General features: G+C 42.0%; 1 protein-coding gene across 1 annotated transcript in view; it reads left to right on the top strand.

The window, feature by feature from the left end:
* GPM6A (glycoprotein M6A) overlaps positions 1 to 20,580 on the top strand; it is a 186,675-nt gene that overhangs the window by 148,861 nt on the left and 17,234 nt on the right. The window contains exons 3-5 of the mRNA XM_088448472.1: positions 12,625 to 12,781; positions 16,366 to 16,519; positions 20,011 to 20,087. Coding sequence (XP_088304598.1) covers positions 12,625 to 12,781; positions 16,366 to 16,519; positions 20,011 to 20,087 — 388 coding nt within the window. The remainder of the gene's footprint in view (positions 1 to 12,624; positions 12,782 to 16,365; positions 16,520 to 20,010; positions 20,088 to 20,580) is intronic.

Raw genomic sequence — 20,580 nt, 5'->3', positions numbered from 1 at the left:
AATTCAATGTGCAGAATATTTTGACACATCTTCACTCTCCAGTGTTTGATTCATTACCCCTTTACCGCCACGCAGTGCTTAGCGGATACAATGAAGCCTTCTATACAGAGTTAATTATTTACTTTAGCCCTAAGTCTCATAAATGTTAGTGTAATATACAACTGTCAGTTACATTAAGCATTAAGTTACATTAAGCATATTTCCAATAAGTGTAATGATGTTTTTCGGGAGCATTCACTATAAAATGAGAGAAGTGGATGAGTGAAAATATCTCAAGACAAAGTGGTGGGAATTCCCATTAAGCAGGTATCCGCCTCCTGGAAAAACATTTGTACAGTAGGACAAGTGTGAAAGGACAGAGCTTAACTGGAAGAGGATTTTTTAGTTTATAAGAAATAACTGTAAATTATTATATCATATACAGTATAATGCCATGACCAGCACTATTTTACTACTTCATTTAACACAGGGTAAATCACATCTCTAAATTTCACAGAGTGGAGTCACGATTTCTAATGTCTATCATAATTGATCAAGTATCTATTAATTACTTGATTGTTGCTCCAGGAGTCCTATACTTGTGCAACACATCTATGATTGTTAGGGCTAGTTGGTTCACACTTGCTAAACCATATATATCATATATAACTCATCAGGTGTTATATTATTGAACATACTTGGGTAGCGTATTAACCCAAGCCACTCTCTCAGGTTGGTAGAACGTGATTGATCGGGAACTCCCGCTTACATCCATTACCTACTTATTGGATTACCTAATTATAGGGATCTGATCCTAGGTTTATTCAGTGATGATACACAATTGTGATGTACCTTCTTGATGTTACCACTTTACAATGATGTAATACAGGATCTCCTATAATAATAATATGTAATATATACCCAGATTAGCAGATGGCAAAAAGTGTGTATACAGTATAGCTACATGTTTGACATGCTTTGCTTTCTCATAAAGTAGGGAGCTAGTGTTTCTGCCCTGATGCTTTGATAATAACCACCCAAAGATGAAATAAACTAATTTTATTGATCAAATAAAGAACATATCACACAAAGTGCATATCAATAAGAAAATGATGATGTTGATGATAATAATAAAAAACAACTTTCAGGGTCTGGATTACTGATAATTCTAGGAATAGTACTGAGATCCTAAAGTGATACCAACTGATACAGTGTATCACTACATACAGTATTGCAATCATGATGTGTTCCATTTCAAAGATTGCTGAATGTAGCAATTACCAGATTTCTGAAAGAGATATTTGAAAGATATCTTTCAAATCGTTGGTGGTACAGATCGTTCTGTGTGTACCCAGCATAAAGCTGCATATACACGGGACGATTTTCCTTAACAATAACGATATCGTTCAATGATAAATCATTCACATAGTTAATTTTTATGCAGTGAACGATCAACCAACGATGCGCGTTCCCGCACTAACGATAGCGATATCTTTCATCGTCCATGCATGCAGGCCAACTTGGACGATATCATCAACTTTGCCTGTTCAGAGATGTGGCAGGATGACTCACTAAAATATATCTTTGAAAGATCTTTTATTGATCTTTGGACTTGATTGAGACCCGCTCGCTAGCAAGCGGCCGCTTGTTGCAGATGATGTTCGCTAATGCGCGCATGCGTGTAGTTCACAGTGCACGTGCGCAAACTAGTACGAGCGATCGGTATGTGCTCGCTCGCCCTGCAAAGACAGCCCAGTGGAATGAGTGACAGGAGAGGCCGTTTGTGGGTGGTAACAGGGGCAGGCCAGTAGTAACGGGGAGTGGAGTTGCGGACGCAGGCATTTCAGAGTGTTTACACGCCGTTTCTGGGGCGTGCATAATTAACAGGCAGCATCAAAGTACACGCCACCTGGTTGAACAATACACCGAAGTGCTCGCATTGCTTGCGGTAGGGTACAGTCAACCGCAAGCACTGCTGTCAGATCCGATGGAACCCGATGTACCGATGGTTGTATATACTTCCTGGAGATGACGAACGCTAGTGGGCAGCTAAAGACAGGCTGGTGGGCATCTGTAAACACAAAGAGATCACTCGCCAAGACATAGTGGGCATGCTTATGCCTTGCGTGCGAGCAGCTGCCTTGATGTCACTTAGCTGAATTTCCATACGCTGGGAGCGAGCAGGCGCATCTAGCGAGCGGGTCTGAATGAGCTCCTTTGAACGATATCTTTGAAAGATATCTTTCAAGTCGTTGGTAGTACAGATCATACCGTGTGTATGCAGCTTTACAGCTACAACTTTCACTCGCGTTCTCCAGAATTTCTGGTTTCATCGATCAGAAATAGGAGCCTTTTGTGCATTTTAGATCTTGGATTCATTACCAGTGCAGGCTTGGATTACCAAAGGACTTTCTATTGTGGCCAAGTATCCAAAAGAAGTGTGGCGAGAACAGAGCATTCAGTAGCATTCACTTGCTATTTGACTGTTTTTACATTCAGTTCTGTAATTAAACATGCAAGTGATCGGTCCTAAGTAATAAATCTCCTGGACCTGAAGAGTAAAATGGGCTAATTGTGTAATGTTTAAGCTGTGTCCACACTATCATTTCTTATAATGGACTATCACGCACTTTATGTCAGAGAGTGTGTGAAGTTGTTCACAATTAGTTTTTCCTAATTGATATATCAATCTGGCAATTTATTTATTAAAGTTTTTGAGTGGTCATTATCTATGTATCAGGGTGGAAGCTTTCTCTCTCTCTCTCTCTCTCTCTCTCTCTCTCTCACTCTCTCTCTCTCGATGTATATATATAATGTTTATTTCTTTCTTTATTCCATTGGGAACTAGCCTTTCTTGTTCGTACAGCAGTGTGCCTTTTTTCATTTAATAAACATATTGGTGTACATCCATTCCTGTAATTTCCTTTGAATTCCATTTTCAAGCCTTCCAGGAATATTTCCAGTTCTTTTAAGCACCATTTATCATTAGATCGGTATACTTTGGATTGAGGAGGATGAGGGCAAAATGGGCCTGATTCTCAGTCACATGTTATGTCAAAGTCGGACATAGGCCCTCATTCAGAGCCGTTCGCTATTTGCGTTCGTTCGTTCAAAAACAAGGGGTGGCTATTCAAATGATCCGTTCGCACATTGCAGTCTGTTCACACCTCTAAGTCTGAACGAGCGAGCAAAACATACGCTCGTTTATTTGTTAAAAACGCCCCCTGGCCGCTCGCACCATACGTCATGTCCGCTATTTATTAGATTAATCGAGTACATCGAACAGGATATGAACTGCTCGCTATTCTTGTGGTTGGTTTTTTCAACCGCTATTTTGCGAGCAGTTCTGAGTTAAAAAAAACCAAGTGACGTGGTCAATGACGCTGCTATATTAATTATGCACACCCATAAAACGCCCGTTTTGACCTTTAAGCACGCCTGCGTTCTGATCTCCACTCCCCGTTTTCAAGCACCTTCCCCTGTTACCACCCACATACGCCTCATTCAGTCACTCAAAATAGCAGGCACTCGCTATATTGCGTACAAACGATTTTCAGCCGCACTGACTGGTTCGCGCATGCGTACTAAAAACCGTACGCATGCGCAGATGTGCGAACATCGCTCGGAACGAGCGTACTGCCGCTAGCGAGTGGCTCTGAATGAGGGCCATAGTAGTGAGTGCATTTCATTTTTCTAATGCGCATGCCTCTAAGTCGCACCACGCATGAATCCCGATTTTGTACAGAGGGCCTGATTCAGCTGCAGATGCAGTTGACTATTTCACGCATATTCCCGATGTTTGGGAATCTGCTTATGCGCTGGACTCGTACTGCGCATGTGCAGTAAGGGTCTGCGATATCGCTCCCAGTTCGGTAGCAGACTGTCAGTGATCGACAGTCTGCTGCCATTTCAGGGCGGGGAGGGGGTGGTGACAGCTTTCGTTTCTCAAAATGGAGGCATGTTGCCGCCGTTGTGGGGGTAGTGATGAGGCCAGGAGATTTACTGGACTCTTTTTAGCATCTGCAGCGGCTGGCTTGCTTGACCCCATGGGTCACTTAGCTGGCCGATTGCATCGCAGATAATACGATGTTGTGTTCTAGAATGCAACTTGGATCAGTAACGCCTTTTGCTGCATTACCATTTTACAGCTATCGCAGCTTTTACTATGTAAGTAACTGTGATAGCTAATCCGTCCACTGCTGAATCAGGCCCAGAGTCGCTGTTGCAATTTGGGCGAAATGAGCCTGATGCTCATTTCTCTTACAGCAAGGGGTCCCCACTGGATGTGGTCTCTTATTGTTGGAAACGGGTTGGGTACAGGATGCCAGCTGAACCTCTGGTACACTCCTCCCAATGATATGCTTAAATAGCATAATTTGTCCAATAATGACTTGTCAGTTTTCTGGTGAGTTTCCTAGACAGCTCAGTAGTGGGTTAAATGATGTGGGATAGGTATGTGGAGGTGTTGATTACGTGGGACAGGTATGTGGAGGTGTAAATGATGTGGGACAGGTATGTGGAGGTATAAATGATGTGGGTCAGGTATGTAGAGGTGTAAATGATGTGGGACAGGTATGTGGAGGTGTAAATGATGTGGGACAGGTATGTGGAGGTGTAAATGATGTGGGACAGGTATGTGGAGGTGTAAATGATGTGAGACAGCTATGTGGAGATGTACATGATGTGAGACAGGTATGTGGAGGTGTACATGATGTGAGACAGGTATGTGGAGGTGTACATGATGTGAGATAGGTATGTGGAGGTGTACATGATGTGAGACAGCTATGTGGAGGTGTACATGATGTGAGACAGGTATGTGGAGGTGTACATGATGTGAGACAGGTATGTGGAGGTGTACATGAAGTGAGACCGGTATGTGGAGGTGTAAATGATGTGGGACAGGTATGTGGAGGTGTAATTGATGTGGGACAGGTATGTGAAGGTGTAAATGATGTGGGACAGGTATGTGGAGGTGTACATGATGTGAGACAGCTATGTGGAGGTGTACATGATGTGAGACAGGTATGTGGAGGTATTGCATTGATGAGAGTGGGATTTTTGAACTTGCAGATGAGGTAAAAGTGTTTATTTCAAGTTTTTACAAACTTCTATAAGAGCTCTGAAAAATGATTATACTATGGGTCATTCCATGAAATATAGAACACAATGCATGACAATTAAATTGTCACAGCAGATGCAAGACATTTTCAACTTCATTTCTTTCTACTGATGAACTTAATGTAACTGACACAGTGACTTCAGATGATGTAGTTAACATTGGTGACTGGTTCTGTGTTGAATATGATGGAAAGAGTTACCCAGGTGAGATCAAGGACATCAGAAATGGTGAATACTTAGTGAGCACAATAGAGCAAGCCTGCAGCAACTGGAAATGGCCCTCATTACCAGGTGATATATTTTATACATCTTCACAGTTAATCAAGAAGATAAACAGACCTACATTGATTAATTCACGTGGATTCTACAGGGTTCAGTAATTTTTTTATCAGAGCCGTGTAACTGGGGACAGATGTGTAATATGAGTCACATTCATATGTAACATGAGTCACATGTCAGAATTTATTTTAAGTATAGTTTGGTTAACATTCAGTTTTTTTGTGTGTGTCAAAAATAAGTTTAGAGTCTTAAAAATAATTAGGAGAGCAGGTTTAAATAAATATTTAAGTCCTCTCAGTTCCTATGTCTAATCTGTTGTAACACAAGTAATACATGTAAACATTAAAATATAACTACTAAGAGTGTACATTTTTTTCTGCTTCTAAGCATTAATTATGGCTACCTAGCCAATATATTACTGTCATATTTTTAAAATGTTGAATTTCAGTTTCATTTTTTGTGGGGTGCACTTAAACTTCTAAAAACCAACAAGAAATGTAACATGAGTCACATGGAATGACCCCTATATTATATAGCTTATTATCATAAATCAGCCATTTGACATCTTTTAAGAACTTTCCTTATACTAACAGCCTTTAATATGGTCCTGCTATCTCAGCTGTCACTTTTTTGCGGTCCAGGTTAGTTTCCTCACTTTCTCTTGCATTCATCCCAAATCACATTTTGTGGAAGAGTAGTGCAATTTCACAGTGAGCTCCACGAACGACAATTTCTGATTGGATCTCGCATTTCTCGGGTGCATGCATTCACACGATGATTGAGAGGTCATGATGCAAACTCGCACCTAATTGGATTGACCCCTTAAACTGTAAGCTCCAATGAGCCAGGGATTGGTGATGAATGATTACATAATGTTTGTACAGTGTTGCATAATATGAAGACACTATAAATGCACAAAGAATTTTTTTTGTCTATTTGTGTTTTTACAGAGATAAAAAATACATCTCTTATACTCAGCTCAAAATTAATTTATGGCCTCTTTCTATGCTCAGCCCGAATCCAATTACCTTGCCTGAACTCTGTCATGTATCATAAAATGACAGCTATTTTAGAAGACCAAAATAATCAACTGTGACAGCTACAAAATATGCTAGTAAAGGATAACACATTAAACCTATATATACTATATTAAAAACTGTTAAATAGGATGAAATTATATATTCTTGTTTTAGGCAATATATAAATATACTATCCCACTTTTGTATTGCCAATTAGCCCTAGCTATAGCACAATTTGTCAGTGAGCTTACAAAGTATTAGAATTTAAGACACTTTATATTTTTATATTTATTTTGCTTAGTTATTTATTATTGAAATTGATAAGATTTCCAAATCAAGTGATTGGGCAAATCAAAAAAGGCAGCAGACAGGTCTATTAGGATTATTGTATTAATAAAAGACATTAGGAAAGACTGGTAACAGCAAAGAATACTCACTATAGAAAAGACACAGGAACCATTGTCCACATAACCCAGACCAGACATCTGTTAGGAGGTAAAAATTAATAAGGGGTATACGGTATATGTCATTATGTGGCAATAGGACAAATTTTTTATTATAACTTCCTACAGTGATAACAAATCTTCTATTACCACAATTTACTAAAAATCAGTCCCAGTTCCCTGGTTATAATGGCTGAGCACAAAAAGAAGAAACATCACTTCATCAGAAGGTTTAGGTTGCTTTTGAGCTGGCAACTGGCTAGCAGTGACGAGAAGAGATGTACAGCTTTGCGGGTTAGTACAGGTTCTTTCAGCACATGCATGACCCAGCATGTCAGGTCACACACACATTTGGACCTTGGGATTGCAGTATGAGTTCACTGATACCGAATGTGATGCGTCATGCATCCTGCCCAAGATCTGGTCCGTAAAGAAGTAAAGTGATCGCGGACGTGAGGTTGGGATCTCATGAGAGCCCGTTTCCCACCAATTCAAAGTGATACATTTAAGCAGAACAAGAATCCTTATTGCCGCGATTTTCAATTTTCTTATTTTGCGGGGACGCACAGCATAATTTAATAAATATGCCCCCTAGTACGTTACGGAGTACTAAGTTGCTCGACCATGTAATACCAGTTTACAAATGGCAGATGCCATCTTTCTGACAGGCTGTGGCCGCTTGGAGCTGGGAGAGGGCAGCAAGCGGTTCATTTTACAAAACGCAGCAACGGGATCTGTAATACCGACAGGAGGCGTCTTTTATCTTCAGACTCCACCTGCAGGATTGCCATATTTTCGAATCACTGCTGCACCCAAACACACAGCAGCTATGCATTCAGCATTCAACTCTGAATCACCACCTAAGTACATTGCAATTATACAGTGCATTGGTTGTAACTTCGATAACTGTTTGCAAAGCAGTAGATGTAAACAAATGCAACATACAGTACTGCCAGCCGCAATATTTGCAACTGCGTCTGCTGGGATGTAATCTCCAGTCAGCCACCTTGCTCAGGACAGATGGACTGATTCAATTATGTATGTAAGATGGTTTACATATATATACCATGGCGAGGCGCCTGCGCATGACACATTCTGCGCATGTCCTGCGATCACAGTCCCCGTTTGGGGGCGGGAAAAGGGGCAACAACTTGGTCCATTCCACAAAACGGAGGCATGTCGCTAAGTAAGCTTTGGCTCTATCTGTGGATCATGGTTGCTGACATTCTGGCTGCCCCTTACGGGAGAGAGCAGCCAGATTGGTATAGCAAGGGGGCGTGGCCAGCATAGGGGGGTGCGGCCGGACAGCTGTGGCTTGGCCAGGCGATCGTGTCATTTTGGCCCCGTTCCCACTACACAATGCCGATATTACCGTTACTGTGAAGGAGGGGGCGGGGCCTAAATGACGCTATTCAGCGTGAGTCGCATCACTGGACTCCCCTGCTGCTTGGGTTTCTCTTTTAACCGCAGGAGGGTGGCAGAGGGGGCTGCGGCCACCGGGAGGCCTGCCTGCCTTTCCGTGGGGCCAGGAGCAGCACGCGATTTTCAGGAGGCTCCTGGCTGAATAAGGAGGGTAGGCAAGTATGCTGTGGATGCTGCATTTGGATTGCAAATGCCAGCAGGAGATGTCTATTACAAAAGACACCTCCTGCTGCACTTGCATTTTAGTTGGATGGTATTGCACAGCAGCTTCCTTGCGGCTGTGCTATTCTGACCACATCTGAATCAGGCCCTGAGTGCCTACCTGAAACTTTTATCAAGTGCACAAGTACACTGTAAACTAATAGCAACAAAAACCCTGATGCATACAGTTTACATCTGTGTGAGTTTGCCGAATTACATATATAGGATATTGTTATTAATTTGTTGCATAAAAGAAATTGGACAATACTAGTGATTATAGATGAATATTAAAAAGTTAGTGATAATGGGAAAAAAAAACATTGATTAGCTGGTTAACATGTTCAGTAATGTGTTATATGTGATGTGAGTCTGCAGTATTACAATTACTGTATAGTATGGCACAGTTTCCGAGCCAGTAAATTTGTCTCAAATAAAATTTGTTTTGCCATTTAATTTGGAAAATCCATCATGTGATTGGATGAAATGAAATAGTAACCATGGGCACCAAGTGGCCTGTTACTGAAATGCAATGTGGTGCTTATCCATGAGCAATGTCGATGTCCATTTTTGTGCAGCTATGGTGTTTCTTCATGGGCAGTTACTTATGTTTACCTAAATGTCTGATTATCCAATAGCTGTATGTACATTATACATATTACTCTGTGGTACTTAGATTTGTATTACAGTATGTGGAGTACAGGATACAGTGTCGTATTGTGAAATAACTTGCATCACATGATAGTCACAATACCGTACAGTATAAGTGCAATATAGCACTGTATTTGTTACACAGTTATCCAGATTTAATTGTGTGCAACTTGCGATGCATCACATTATTACACGTTTATGGCTGATCATACACAATGATACAATGTACAGTAAATTCAGTATCTGATCATTTTACAGATGGTCTTTGTAGAACTGCAAACGCTGCAGTAATACTTATAAGTGTTACCTGGGCAACAAATGGCTGCTATAGAAATATACATTCATTAAATGGTGTATTAGTGGGCGTTTCACTAATGTACACTGTGTGTTGTGTTAATAGTAGTTATCTGCCATTAAACAACACTGCTGTAAGATGGGATCAGTACACTTATTGATGAACACAGTTGTAACCTCAGGTTGGTTATATACATTGGCAAAGGACACCATCATCATCTTCCAAATTAACTGACATTGATCTCATAAAGACATTGGAAACATTATCAGTAAAAGATAACAAAAATAAACACCACATTTTCAGCATACAAAAAAAGGAAAATGTAAATGTATGTCTAAAGTGGAAACTGTTTGTAATCCCGGCTGTTGGGATGCCTCCTGTCAAAATACCGACAGCAGCATCCCGATGGTTGGTATCCTGATGGCTCGGGTAAGTATACTTACCCTCCCCCTTTCCTCCCCTAACCCTTCCTTCATGTAGCCTAACCCTCCCCACCCCGCACCCGGAATGCAGTTAGGAAGCTGACGGTCTAAATGCCGACCGCCGGCTTCCCGACTGTCTAATCCTGGCAGGGGTCTAATGATAGGCATCGAAATCCCGACGCCTATAATTATCCCTACGCCGGAATTCCGACGCCCGGCATACCGAACACAGGTGTGGCGGATGCGGACAGCTGCGGGTGGGGGAGGGTTAGGGGCTCCCGAGGGGGGCTTAGGGTTAGGCACCCACCGGGATGGTTAGGGTTAGGCTAGAGGAAGGGGGGGGGTTAGGGTTAAGTACCATAGGGGGGAGGTTAGGGTTAGGCACCTCCCCGGGAGACTTAAGTTTAGGCTGCGGGGATAGGGGGTTAGGTTTAGGCACTAGGGGGGAGGTTAAGATTCAGCATCCCTAAGGGAGGGTTAGGGTTAGAGGAGGGGGGACATGGTTAGATTTACTTACCTTAATCCCCTGTCAGGATCTTCACTGCTGCCGGTCTACCGGCATCGGGATTTGAACCAGCCAGGCGGCCGGCGGTCATACATATTGATTCCCCGCACCCTAACCCTCCCCATTGGTGCCTAAACCTAAGTCTCCCCCATTGGTGCCTAAACCTAACCCTCCTCCTTCGTGCCTATGCCTAACCTTTCAGTGGTGCCTAACCCTCCCCCATAGAGGTGCCTAATCCTAACCCCCAAAAAACCTAACGCTAACACCACTATGCTATCTAAACCTATCCCTCCCCCCCGCGGCTAACACTAAGGGCGCCCCGGACTTACCTCATTTGGGCTGGCATCCTTCTGTGTTCCGGCGTCGGTATTTAGACACCTATCTTAAGTCCTGTGTCGGACTTTCAGCGTTGGGATTGAGACCGGCACCATCGCAGCCACCGGTCTCATCACTACATCCCTTCTAAAGTGTATTGATCATGTTTTGAGAGTATCTGTTATGGTGCAAGGGCTAGGCTTGTACTGTACTATACACTGTTTACTCTGGTATTTACCTCCTGTATAAATAATAATAATAATAATAATAAAAAGCAATACTGCACTGTATGTCTTGTGTAGCTGCTTTTTTTTATTATCACAAATACACTATGCTACTGTATGTGCTACATTTTATTTATATTTTATCTTACCTTTCTCTTAAAGTGTGTCCCATTTTATAAAAACCAGCAAACCAATAGGGGAACAATTAGGTCTACTGTTCTACAGCTAACTGTGAACCAATCAGATTTGAACTGTTATTATTCTAGTACAGTTTGAACAAAAGTATATATCTGATTTATGTCTACAGTATGACCATCTTTTCTACACAGTAACCTGTAAAACAGTTCTCATAATTGTCCCCATAATGTGCACTACAGTGACTTAGCACAGGTGTGGTATAAGAGATAGACAGTAATTAGTTAGACAATGTCTAGATAGACACCAGATCTTAGACAGTCAATAGTCAGACAGGGAAAAAAGTTATACACAAACAAAAGTCAGACACATTAAAATTAGACATGTCAAAAGGTCGACAGGGTCAAAAGTTTGACATGGAAATGGTCGACACAAAAATGGTCGACAATTCTTTTTTTTTTTTAGCTCTAATCTTCACCCTAACCCTCTCCTTGGTGCCTACCCCTAACCCTCCCTCCTGGTGCCTAACCCTAACCGTCTGGGTAAGTGCCTAGCCCTAACTGTGGGGGTAAGTGCCTAACCCTAACCCTCCAGTAAATGCCAAACCCTAATCCTAAAAAAAAATAAGAAAAATGTGTCGACCATATTTGTGTCAATCTTTTTCATGTCGAACCTTTGACCCTGTCGACCTTTTGTACCTGTCGAACTTTTTACTTGTCTAAATTTAGTGTGTCTGACTTTTGTCTGTGTTGAACTTTTATCCTTGTCTATCTATTAACTGTGTAACATCTGGTGTCTATCTAGACATTGTCTAACTAATTACTGTCTGTCTATAGTCTGGAACCCACTTAGCACTGTCTATGGAGCAGCAGCAGTACAGCAACATCTTTTCGATGCTTCATGCATCATTTACTTGTGTTTCCTGTAATGTAATGGATGAAAACACTCCACTGGCCTCCCCCACTCCCAGACAGCAAGCATAGGCCTAGTTAACACAGCATATGTCAAACATGATCATGACATGTAGTGTCATTGGTGCTTTCTTAAGAACAGTGAGTCACCAGCAGTGACCTCATTATCTGTATTAAATACTATCCTTATATTGAACTAATATTTTTGTTACTTTTATTAACATAATTTCACTCACTGCAGTTACTTTTCTAAAAAGCAATTCCAATATCAATATGGACCAGCTTTTTTGCTAGTTGTATATATCCCATTTATTTGTGTCCAGTGGGGTTGATGTATCAAGAAGTTAAAAGAGTAGAGAAGTGGATCAGTGGAGAAGTTGTCAATAGCAACCAATCAGCTCCTACCTATGGTTTTATAGATTAATTCATAAATGCTACCTCCTAGCAGATTGGTTGCTATGGGCAACTTCTAAACTGGTTCACCTTCTCCAATCTTTTCACTGCTTGATACATCAACGTATTTTCTGTAAGGCACTGTGTAGTTGTTTTTTTAATTCAAATAAATGAATATAATAAATTAATATATAAATATATGTGTATCATTGGGTGGATTGGTTTTATATGCAGTAACGTTTAAATGTTTGTTTGTTTTTTAATTATCCTAATAAATGTATATATAACCTGAGTGTCCGCTCTTGTTCCCCTCAGGATCGATATCTTCAAATACGTCATCTACGGCATAGCAGCTGCTTTCTTTGTCTATGGCATTTTGCTGATGGTAGAAGGATTCTTCACAACTGGTGCCATTAAGGATCTCTATGGGGATTTCAAAATTACAACTTGCGGCAGATGTGTCAGCGCATGGGTATGTTGCTATCCTAGTATTCATATATATAAATGCAGTTTTTTACATATACGAACGTATAGAGTGCCTGATTCAGAGATTTACATTGTTAGCATCTGTGCTGCATCTTTGGAGGTATTTGATGACAAAAGATGCCTCCTACGAGCATTGCAGATCCGAGTGCTGTATCCGAAGACGCAGTATCTGATCACCATCGCGACTCCAGTCAATCTACACACACACACTTCAAAGTAATGCAATAAATATAAAAAATGTTTGCATAAGTAATTAATATTTCTGCCTTCATCAATGGTCATGTTATTATGTGTTTTCAAATGCCCAAATATCAAGGATGGGTTGGTGTAGGGGCCTGATTCAACCTCGGACGGTGGTCGCTTTAGTGTGCATGCACTGCAGCAGCAGTGTGCATGTGCCGTGGCTCCAGATGCAGTGTGTGGGAAGCTGCAACCTTGATTGACAGGCTGAAGGTGTCTGGGGACAGAAGGGAAGGGGGCGTGTTTTAGAAAATTGAGTCATCCGTTTCTGGGGCATGCGAAGGCCAGCAACTGCGTCATCGGATGCAGTTTCTCTGGCCATTCGCTGGATATTCTGAGCAACCTTTGGGTTGCGCAGATGTCTGATGGCCCACGCGATGATCATGATGGTGATCTGATGCTGCATTAACATAACTCCTCCTGCTGCATGAACATAACTTCTCAGATCCGCTGCTGCCGAAGACGCAGCACCAACAACACTTGCATCCACCTCTGTATAAGGTTCTCAAACTTTTGTTATAATGGCCTGCTCACCCACGGTCCTCCTTCAAACCTGGTAATAGTCCTGGGCTGGTCTTCTGTATCCGCACACTCTGTGTGCTATTGTTTTAGCTGGGCAAAATTTGTTTTTGCTTATGAGCGTGGGGTGTTATGGTTTGTAGGCCATTGCATCTCAGTCTGTTCCTGCCATCATTAACAGTGTAATTTGCCAAATGTAATCTCTTATTTAAGAAGAAAAGCTACGTGCATCTGTGCCTTCATATACTGTAGTGTAATGGTGAGAATGAAGTGAGGTAACATGAATATCACTGCATGCATATGGCATGTAAGATAAAACAGGCAGGGTGCACACAAACAATTAGCACGTGTAAACAGTGCAATAAGTAATGAGACTACTGCACTCACTGGGTACAATGAGCAGTGGCGAGAATATGTTACCAATGACACAATGAGTTTGATAAATACTTATGATAGCACTGGTGGATGATTTCCTATGCATTCATTTGTGTTTGCCAGCATATAGGGTTTATGGAGCGTACACACGGTCAGATTTGTCAGACTTGTCAGATTTGTCAGATGAACGACTGAACGATTAAACGATTTGAACGATTTGGACGATTTGTCCAAAGTTTTGAACGATTTGAACGATTGAACGATTTTTGACTGCATTAAAATGAATGGAATCGTCCAAGTCTGACTGCAAACCCATCAGATGTCAGATATCGTTATCTGACAAACGGGAACGCGCATCGTTGATCGTCCATCGTTCAGGCATGTCAGATATGAACGATTTTCCATCAGATATGAACGACTGAACGATTTTTAAATCGTTATCGTCCATATCTGAAGAAAAAATCTGATCGTGTGTATGCACCATAATATTCACTTTATCTTTGCATTATACTCTAAAGTGTCTTAAGAGCTCATGAAAACGAATCCTGGGTAAGGCATTCTTCACAAATAAAGTGTAAAGGATTTCATTAATGCTGTGCTAATTGGTGCCAAGTCCTGTCAGTGTATAGGCAGCAGATTCTAATTAGCAGGAGCACAGATGCAATGCAGGAAATAAAGCAAGCATCCTTATACATTGTATTTGGATTACATACTGTATGATAAGAAATGATTTGTGCACAAACTTGCATACCAGCAAATATAGATAGTGACATATTTAAGTAAATGACTTATTATTTCTTTTGTTTGTTGCTTTCTTCACCATTATATAGCAACAAGTTGAATGTACAGTGTACGTAATTAATAAAATCAATAGAAGGCAACCCTAAAACAACCGCTGTGTACAGCATATACAGCTTTATACTCACAGAGGGCTTCGATTTGTACAGTGCAATGTGAATTTCTATGTGTACTCTCACCAATGTAATAAAAAGCTTCAAATGGAGAAAATAGACACATAATAAAATCAGATCTGATGCACCCTCATGATTTATTTACAGAAGGCTAAAACAGAACATTTTCACAGAAAGAATTGGTACTGAATAGGAAAGAGGGTAGACTTTGATGTGACGTGTACACTTTGTACAGTTCACTTCCTCAAGATGTTTCCTCTTCACAGGACACTAAACTGCACTTTTACTTTGTAGAGTATATTCACAAGTGCAGAGAGGAGGCGTGCACCTCTTTGTGTATTGGAAGGGGATTTTCTGGGCAACTTGGATGAATAAAATCTAGTAGCAATTAGATGTTTGTGTGCATATTTTCACTTTAGTCTTCATTGGGTGCGGCATGATAGGGCAACAGTTATTACGTTGACATGCATTAGGTCAACATGATAATGTTGACATGGTTAAACAGTCGAAATGTAGCAGGTCGGCAAGCTTAGCAAGTCAACAGTGACCATGTCGACATTCATCATGTCTACATGGATAATATGTCAACATGGTGAATTGTCGACTATCTGTCCCTGGTGGTGTAGTGGTGCCTTACCTTCTTCCGGCGGCGGCTCCAGCGTCTTCTTCCGGGTCACGTTGGGTGGTCACATACGGAGCAGTTCCGGTGGCAATGATTTAGCAGTGGTGTTCCGGTAAATGTTCTACCCCTATCCCTAGTCTCTACCCCCCTCCCCAGTTCCTAACCCTAACCTCCCCCTCCCCCCTGCACCCTAACCATAACATCACCCTATTGCTTAAAACTGACTCTCCCGGCGGTGCCTAACCCTAACCATCTGCATCCTCAGAATATCTACATTTTACATGTCATCATTTAAGATGTTGACATAGTGAACACAATGTTGTCATCTGATCATTTCAACATGGTGCCTGTCAACATGTTGAGCCATGCTGACATTCTGTGTCGACATTATGAGTCTCAATATCTTTACTGGCAACCATCTCACTGGATACCGTCTTCATTCATAGGTGTACACTAAAGCCTACATTATATTACAGTATATTGAGTCCAACTGGAGTGAAGCACTATATAAACTCAGTGGGATTCACGTGGTAATGGGTAATGCAGGATTATTGTTTACTGGAAAAGTCTTTGCTTTCTAAGGATAGCATCTGTGACAACACTGTAGTCATAGAATACCCTGCAGTGACATCTAGCTTCTCCAATAACAGAAACCTTTCAGCAAGATGGTGGCTCAATTTCATATTCTTACAGTGCCTCTTCTTCTAGCCTCAAATCATTCTTATATACAGTATAAAAATCTTACTCTAGGTAAACTACTAGTATCTTTTACTTTGAAGGCACCGTGTAATTGTATTAAATGATTTTATAAAATATCTTTCCTTAAATAGTAAAAAGAAACAATGTGAGTTTTGTTATTGTGTTGAATAAAATTGCTGTTCATTTGTTTATTTCTATTTCTAGTTTATTATGCTGACATACCTCTTCATGTTAGCCTGGCTGGGAGTCACAGCTTTCACCTCCCTACCTGTCTACATGTACTTCAATGTTTGGACTGTTTGCCGGAATGCTACACTAGTTGGTGAAGCTAACTTTTGCTTGGATCTTCGTCAGTTTGGTATGTGACTTTATTCTTTGTTATCTCAGATTATGTTTATTTCCTGGCACTGATACATAGCCCAGTGAGGCAGGACAATAGCTAGCACCACACAGGTCTTTCCTGACAATTGGTCTGAGCACTCAGTGACAGGATTACTATTAGACTTGGCCTAAATTTTTCTAAATGTAAAAAAAGGTCAAAAACTGAAAATAGCCCCCGTGTACAGTGTTTTGCCGCGATTCCCAGCATTGCATTGCTTGCCCCGTGATGACTGGATTCATAGAAAATGGCATATTTATGTCCCCACCCTAACCACATCACCAGAGAATTGGTGGGACTCAGGAGATTGTCCAGGTGTGCACTGATATATTTGGGAAGATGCCGATACAATGCATAACCTCGGAGCAGAAACAGGAAAAAAGAGAGAATCCATCATCCATTACCCTAAGATTGTCTTTGCACTGCCCTGGTGTCTCTACGTACTGATCTTTATGTGACAATGGGCCTCATTTATCAACGAGTTTATCACTCAAAACTAGTGATAAATATCACTTTTTATGATAAATGGTGCTCAGCCAATCAGCTCCCAACTGTCAACTGTTAGAAAAATGACAGTTGGGAGCTGATTGGCTGAGAACCATTTATCATAAAAAGTGATAATTATCACTAGTTTTGAGTTATAAACTTGTTGATAAATGAGGCTGAATATGTCTTACGTTTGAAGAGATTAGTGATTTAAATGATTTATTTGTATTTAGACATTTATAAGATATTTGACTAAATGTATTATTAGATTTAGGCATGTTTAATGACAGTTAGGACACATACTGTATAGAGATGTACGGTTCGGTTTTCCTGAAAAAAACGAACTCACTCGTGATGTGATGCATTCCAACGGTCATCACATGCATGCCGGTGTTGGTAATGTCGGTATGCATGATGATCCCTGCAAAGGACCGCTCTGTCGGTAAGAGCAGCCCTTTGCGGTGGGGGGGCTTCCAGGTCTATGATCCAGAAGCCCCTCCAGCATCCTTCTGCGATTACGCAGAAGGAGGTGCGTGCCACAGGGGGTGCTAGGAGGGATCTAGTTGGATCCCTCTCTCAGCTCACTACCAACAGAAGCCCATAAGCTTCTATGGGTAATGCCATCAGGAAGATGGCGTTACCCCCCGATGCACTCCGGTGCTTGGTACATATGAGATATGCGGTCAAACCCGCATTTTCAGGGTTTGATCACATTTTTCTCATTGATACATCCCGCCCCCAAATTGAGTCCCAGCTTGGATCCAGTGGTGTAACTTCATCCCAGGTGCCCGGAGGCAAGATAAATGTTGGTGCCCCCCCCAAATTAAAATGTACCACCCCCCCAGCACCTATGCCAGCCCCAGCTGCCGCCCCCTATGCAGTTCCCCCAGTAGTGGTCCCCTTGTGCAGTGCCCTCTGTAGAGGTCCCCCTATGCAGTTCCGCCTATGTAGTGCCCCCCAGTAATGGTCCCCCTATGCAGTACTTCCAGTAGTGGTCCCCCTTTGCAGTGCCCCAGTAGTAAGGGCCCCTTTAGTGCCCCCAGTAGTAAGCTCCCTGTAGTGCTCCCAGTAGTAAGCCCCCTGTAGTAAGCCCCAAGTAGTAAACTCCCTGTAGTGCCCCCAGTAATGCCCCCTGTAGAAAACCCCCAGTAATGCCCCCTGTAGTAAGCCCCCAGTAATGCCCCCTGTAGAAAGCCCCCCATAATTCTCCCTGTAGTAAGCCCCCGTAATGCCCCCTGTAGTAAGCCCCCTGTAATGCCCCCTGTAGTAAACCCTCCTGTAATGCCCCCCATAGTAAGCCCCCGTAATGCCCTCTGTAGTAAGCCCCCTGTAATGCCCCCTGTAGTAAGCCCCCGTAATGCCCCCTGTAGTGCTCCCAGTAATGCCCCCTGTAGTAAGCACATAGTAATGCCCCCTGTAGTGAGCCCCCAATAATGCCCCCTGTAGTGAGCCCCCCCCTGCGAGCGCACACACATACAAAAAAAAACAATACTCACCTGAAACCCCGCTCCAGTGTTGCTGCTTTCCGTCCCCGTCGCCCGCTCATCGGAACTATGGGAGTGAGGTCATGATGTCACTCCCATAGTGCTTTGCGGGGCCCGGAAGCGGAGCTCAGGAGTGAACTCCGTTCCTTTGGCTACCGGCGGGGGGGAAAGAAGGAGCCGGGCGCCCGCTGGTAACACACTCAGTGGGCGCTCGGCAAATAGGGGATGCGACCGTACCCCCCGTATTGACGCCGCTGGAGGTGGAGTGCCGATCAGTGGCGCTCCATCTAGATAGCAGTGCCCGGAATGGCCCGGGGGACAATGGAGCCAGGTGACCCCTTAAGGGCTGGAGCCCGGCGGCAAATGACTCCATTGTCTCCAGGAGTTCCGCCACTGCTTGGATCACTTTTGGGGTTCAGAGTAGAAACAAGTCCCGCCTTGGGTCTGCTGTAAATTCGGAACTTGAATTAAAAACTGATTCTCTGTTTTGAATTGCATGTAAACAGGTCCAAATTACATGATTTTAGCTGTTTTTATTAATTTTAAAGCAATCCAAAACCGAATCCGAACCAAAACAGGCTTTTAAAACCAAACCCAAAACACATGAGTCCGTGCACATCTCTAATACTATAAATGCCTGTTCTTGTTTTGTGATCCTAATTGTACCATATACAGGATAATATAATAAGCATAGAAAGAGATAATACTGATCCAGAGAGTTAGGAAGTGTGGTCATAAACAACAACAAAATTATTAAAAAGCTTTTAATTGTTTTTTATTCCTGGAATATTCTGTGATATGTTCTGCCCTTTGCAAATCCATACTTTATGTAATAAATTCATTGATTTTAGCATTTTGCAAACCACGTAACTATATTGTTTGTAGTCACACATTAGTAAAGTAAATTACGACCGATGGAAGAGAAACTGTATTGTAGGGTATTGTATTGTATACGCATACTGCCACGCATCGCATGTAATGTGCTGCAGTTGGAGTAAGATAAATGTTACCATTTGGTTGTGAAAACAGGGTGTCTATCGCTCTGGCTTTGCTGAAGCCAGTATTCTTTGGTAATCGGAGAAAGATGTTTCTTTCCTCTAATATTTGACTCCAGTAGTCTTATTATGATTTAGTTCCAGGTCAGAAGTTCCTGAGAACATTATTATAACTCCTTTTGTTCTTATCAGATATAGATGGGCTTACTACCAACAGATGATTACATTTACTTGTAGGAGATGCACTTCAAAGTAAAGTAATATATCACAGCAGGTCAGGGTAAAAAGTGTTACACTTGTCACATGTATCTTCCTTGGTGGGAAATAAGTGTGATACATTATGTCCATCTGCTCTTCTTAACAACATATTATGTTGTAGTTTTTTATTTTAGTGATCTAAAAGTTGCAGTTGTGTAGGTGTTTGTAATACATGCAAAATAATGAAATAAAACAATCTTAGCTCAGTTTGGACTTGCATTGATTTGTAATTTCTAATTTTTTGCAGGTATTGTATCTATTGGAGAGGAAAAGAAATTGTGTACCGCATCTGAAACCTTCCTCAGGATGTGTGAATCTACTGATGTGAGTTATCCAATCCCTCCCACATGAATCATACACATGATTGTTTATGTACTAAGATAGAAGTGCTAAATGACAATAGCAAGTGTAATTAAACCAGGGGTGGAACTACCACTGGTGCAGCCTGTGTATTGCACTGGGCCCCAACTCAATGAAAGGACCCACAGCCGGAGGCATTATCAGTACTAATAATGAGTATGAGTGACCCATTAAAGTTCACAGGCTGGCCAGTCACTGCGGTCAGGGAGACAGCAGCTGGCAATATCACTACTGACACTAAATTTCATAGAGTTTTAGTGCATCCAATCGCTGCTGCACACTCCTCATCTGTAAGTGATCTGTTATGTGGTGGCTGGTTCCTTCTCTAGGATCAGCAACCCGTGTGCTGCAGCTGTACTGTCCCAAGTACTCCATCCCTTCTGCACTACATCCCAGTGTAGAGATGTAGTGCAGCCTAAAGGGGGTGATGTAGTGTAGTGATGTAGTGCAGATTATA

Source organism: Taudactylus pleione, unplaced genomic scaffold (genome assembly GCF_031769625.1).
Source record: "Taudactylus pleione unplaced genomic scaffold, aTauple2 ptg000021l, whole genome shotgun sequence".
Lineage (NCBI taxonomy): Eukaryota > Metazoa > Chordata > Amphibia > Anura > Myobatrachidae > Taudactylus > Taudactylus pleione.
Note: the sequence above shows the minus strand (reverse complement) of the source record. Positions and strands in the feature narration are given on the sequence as shown.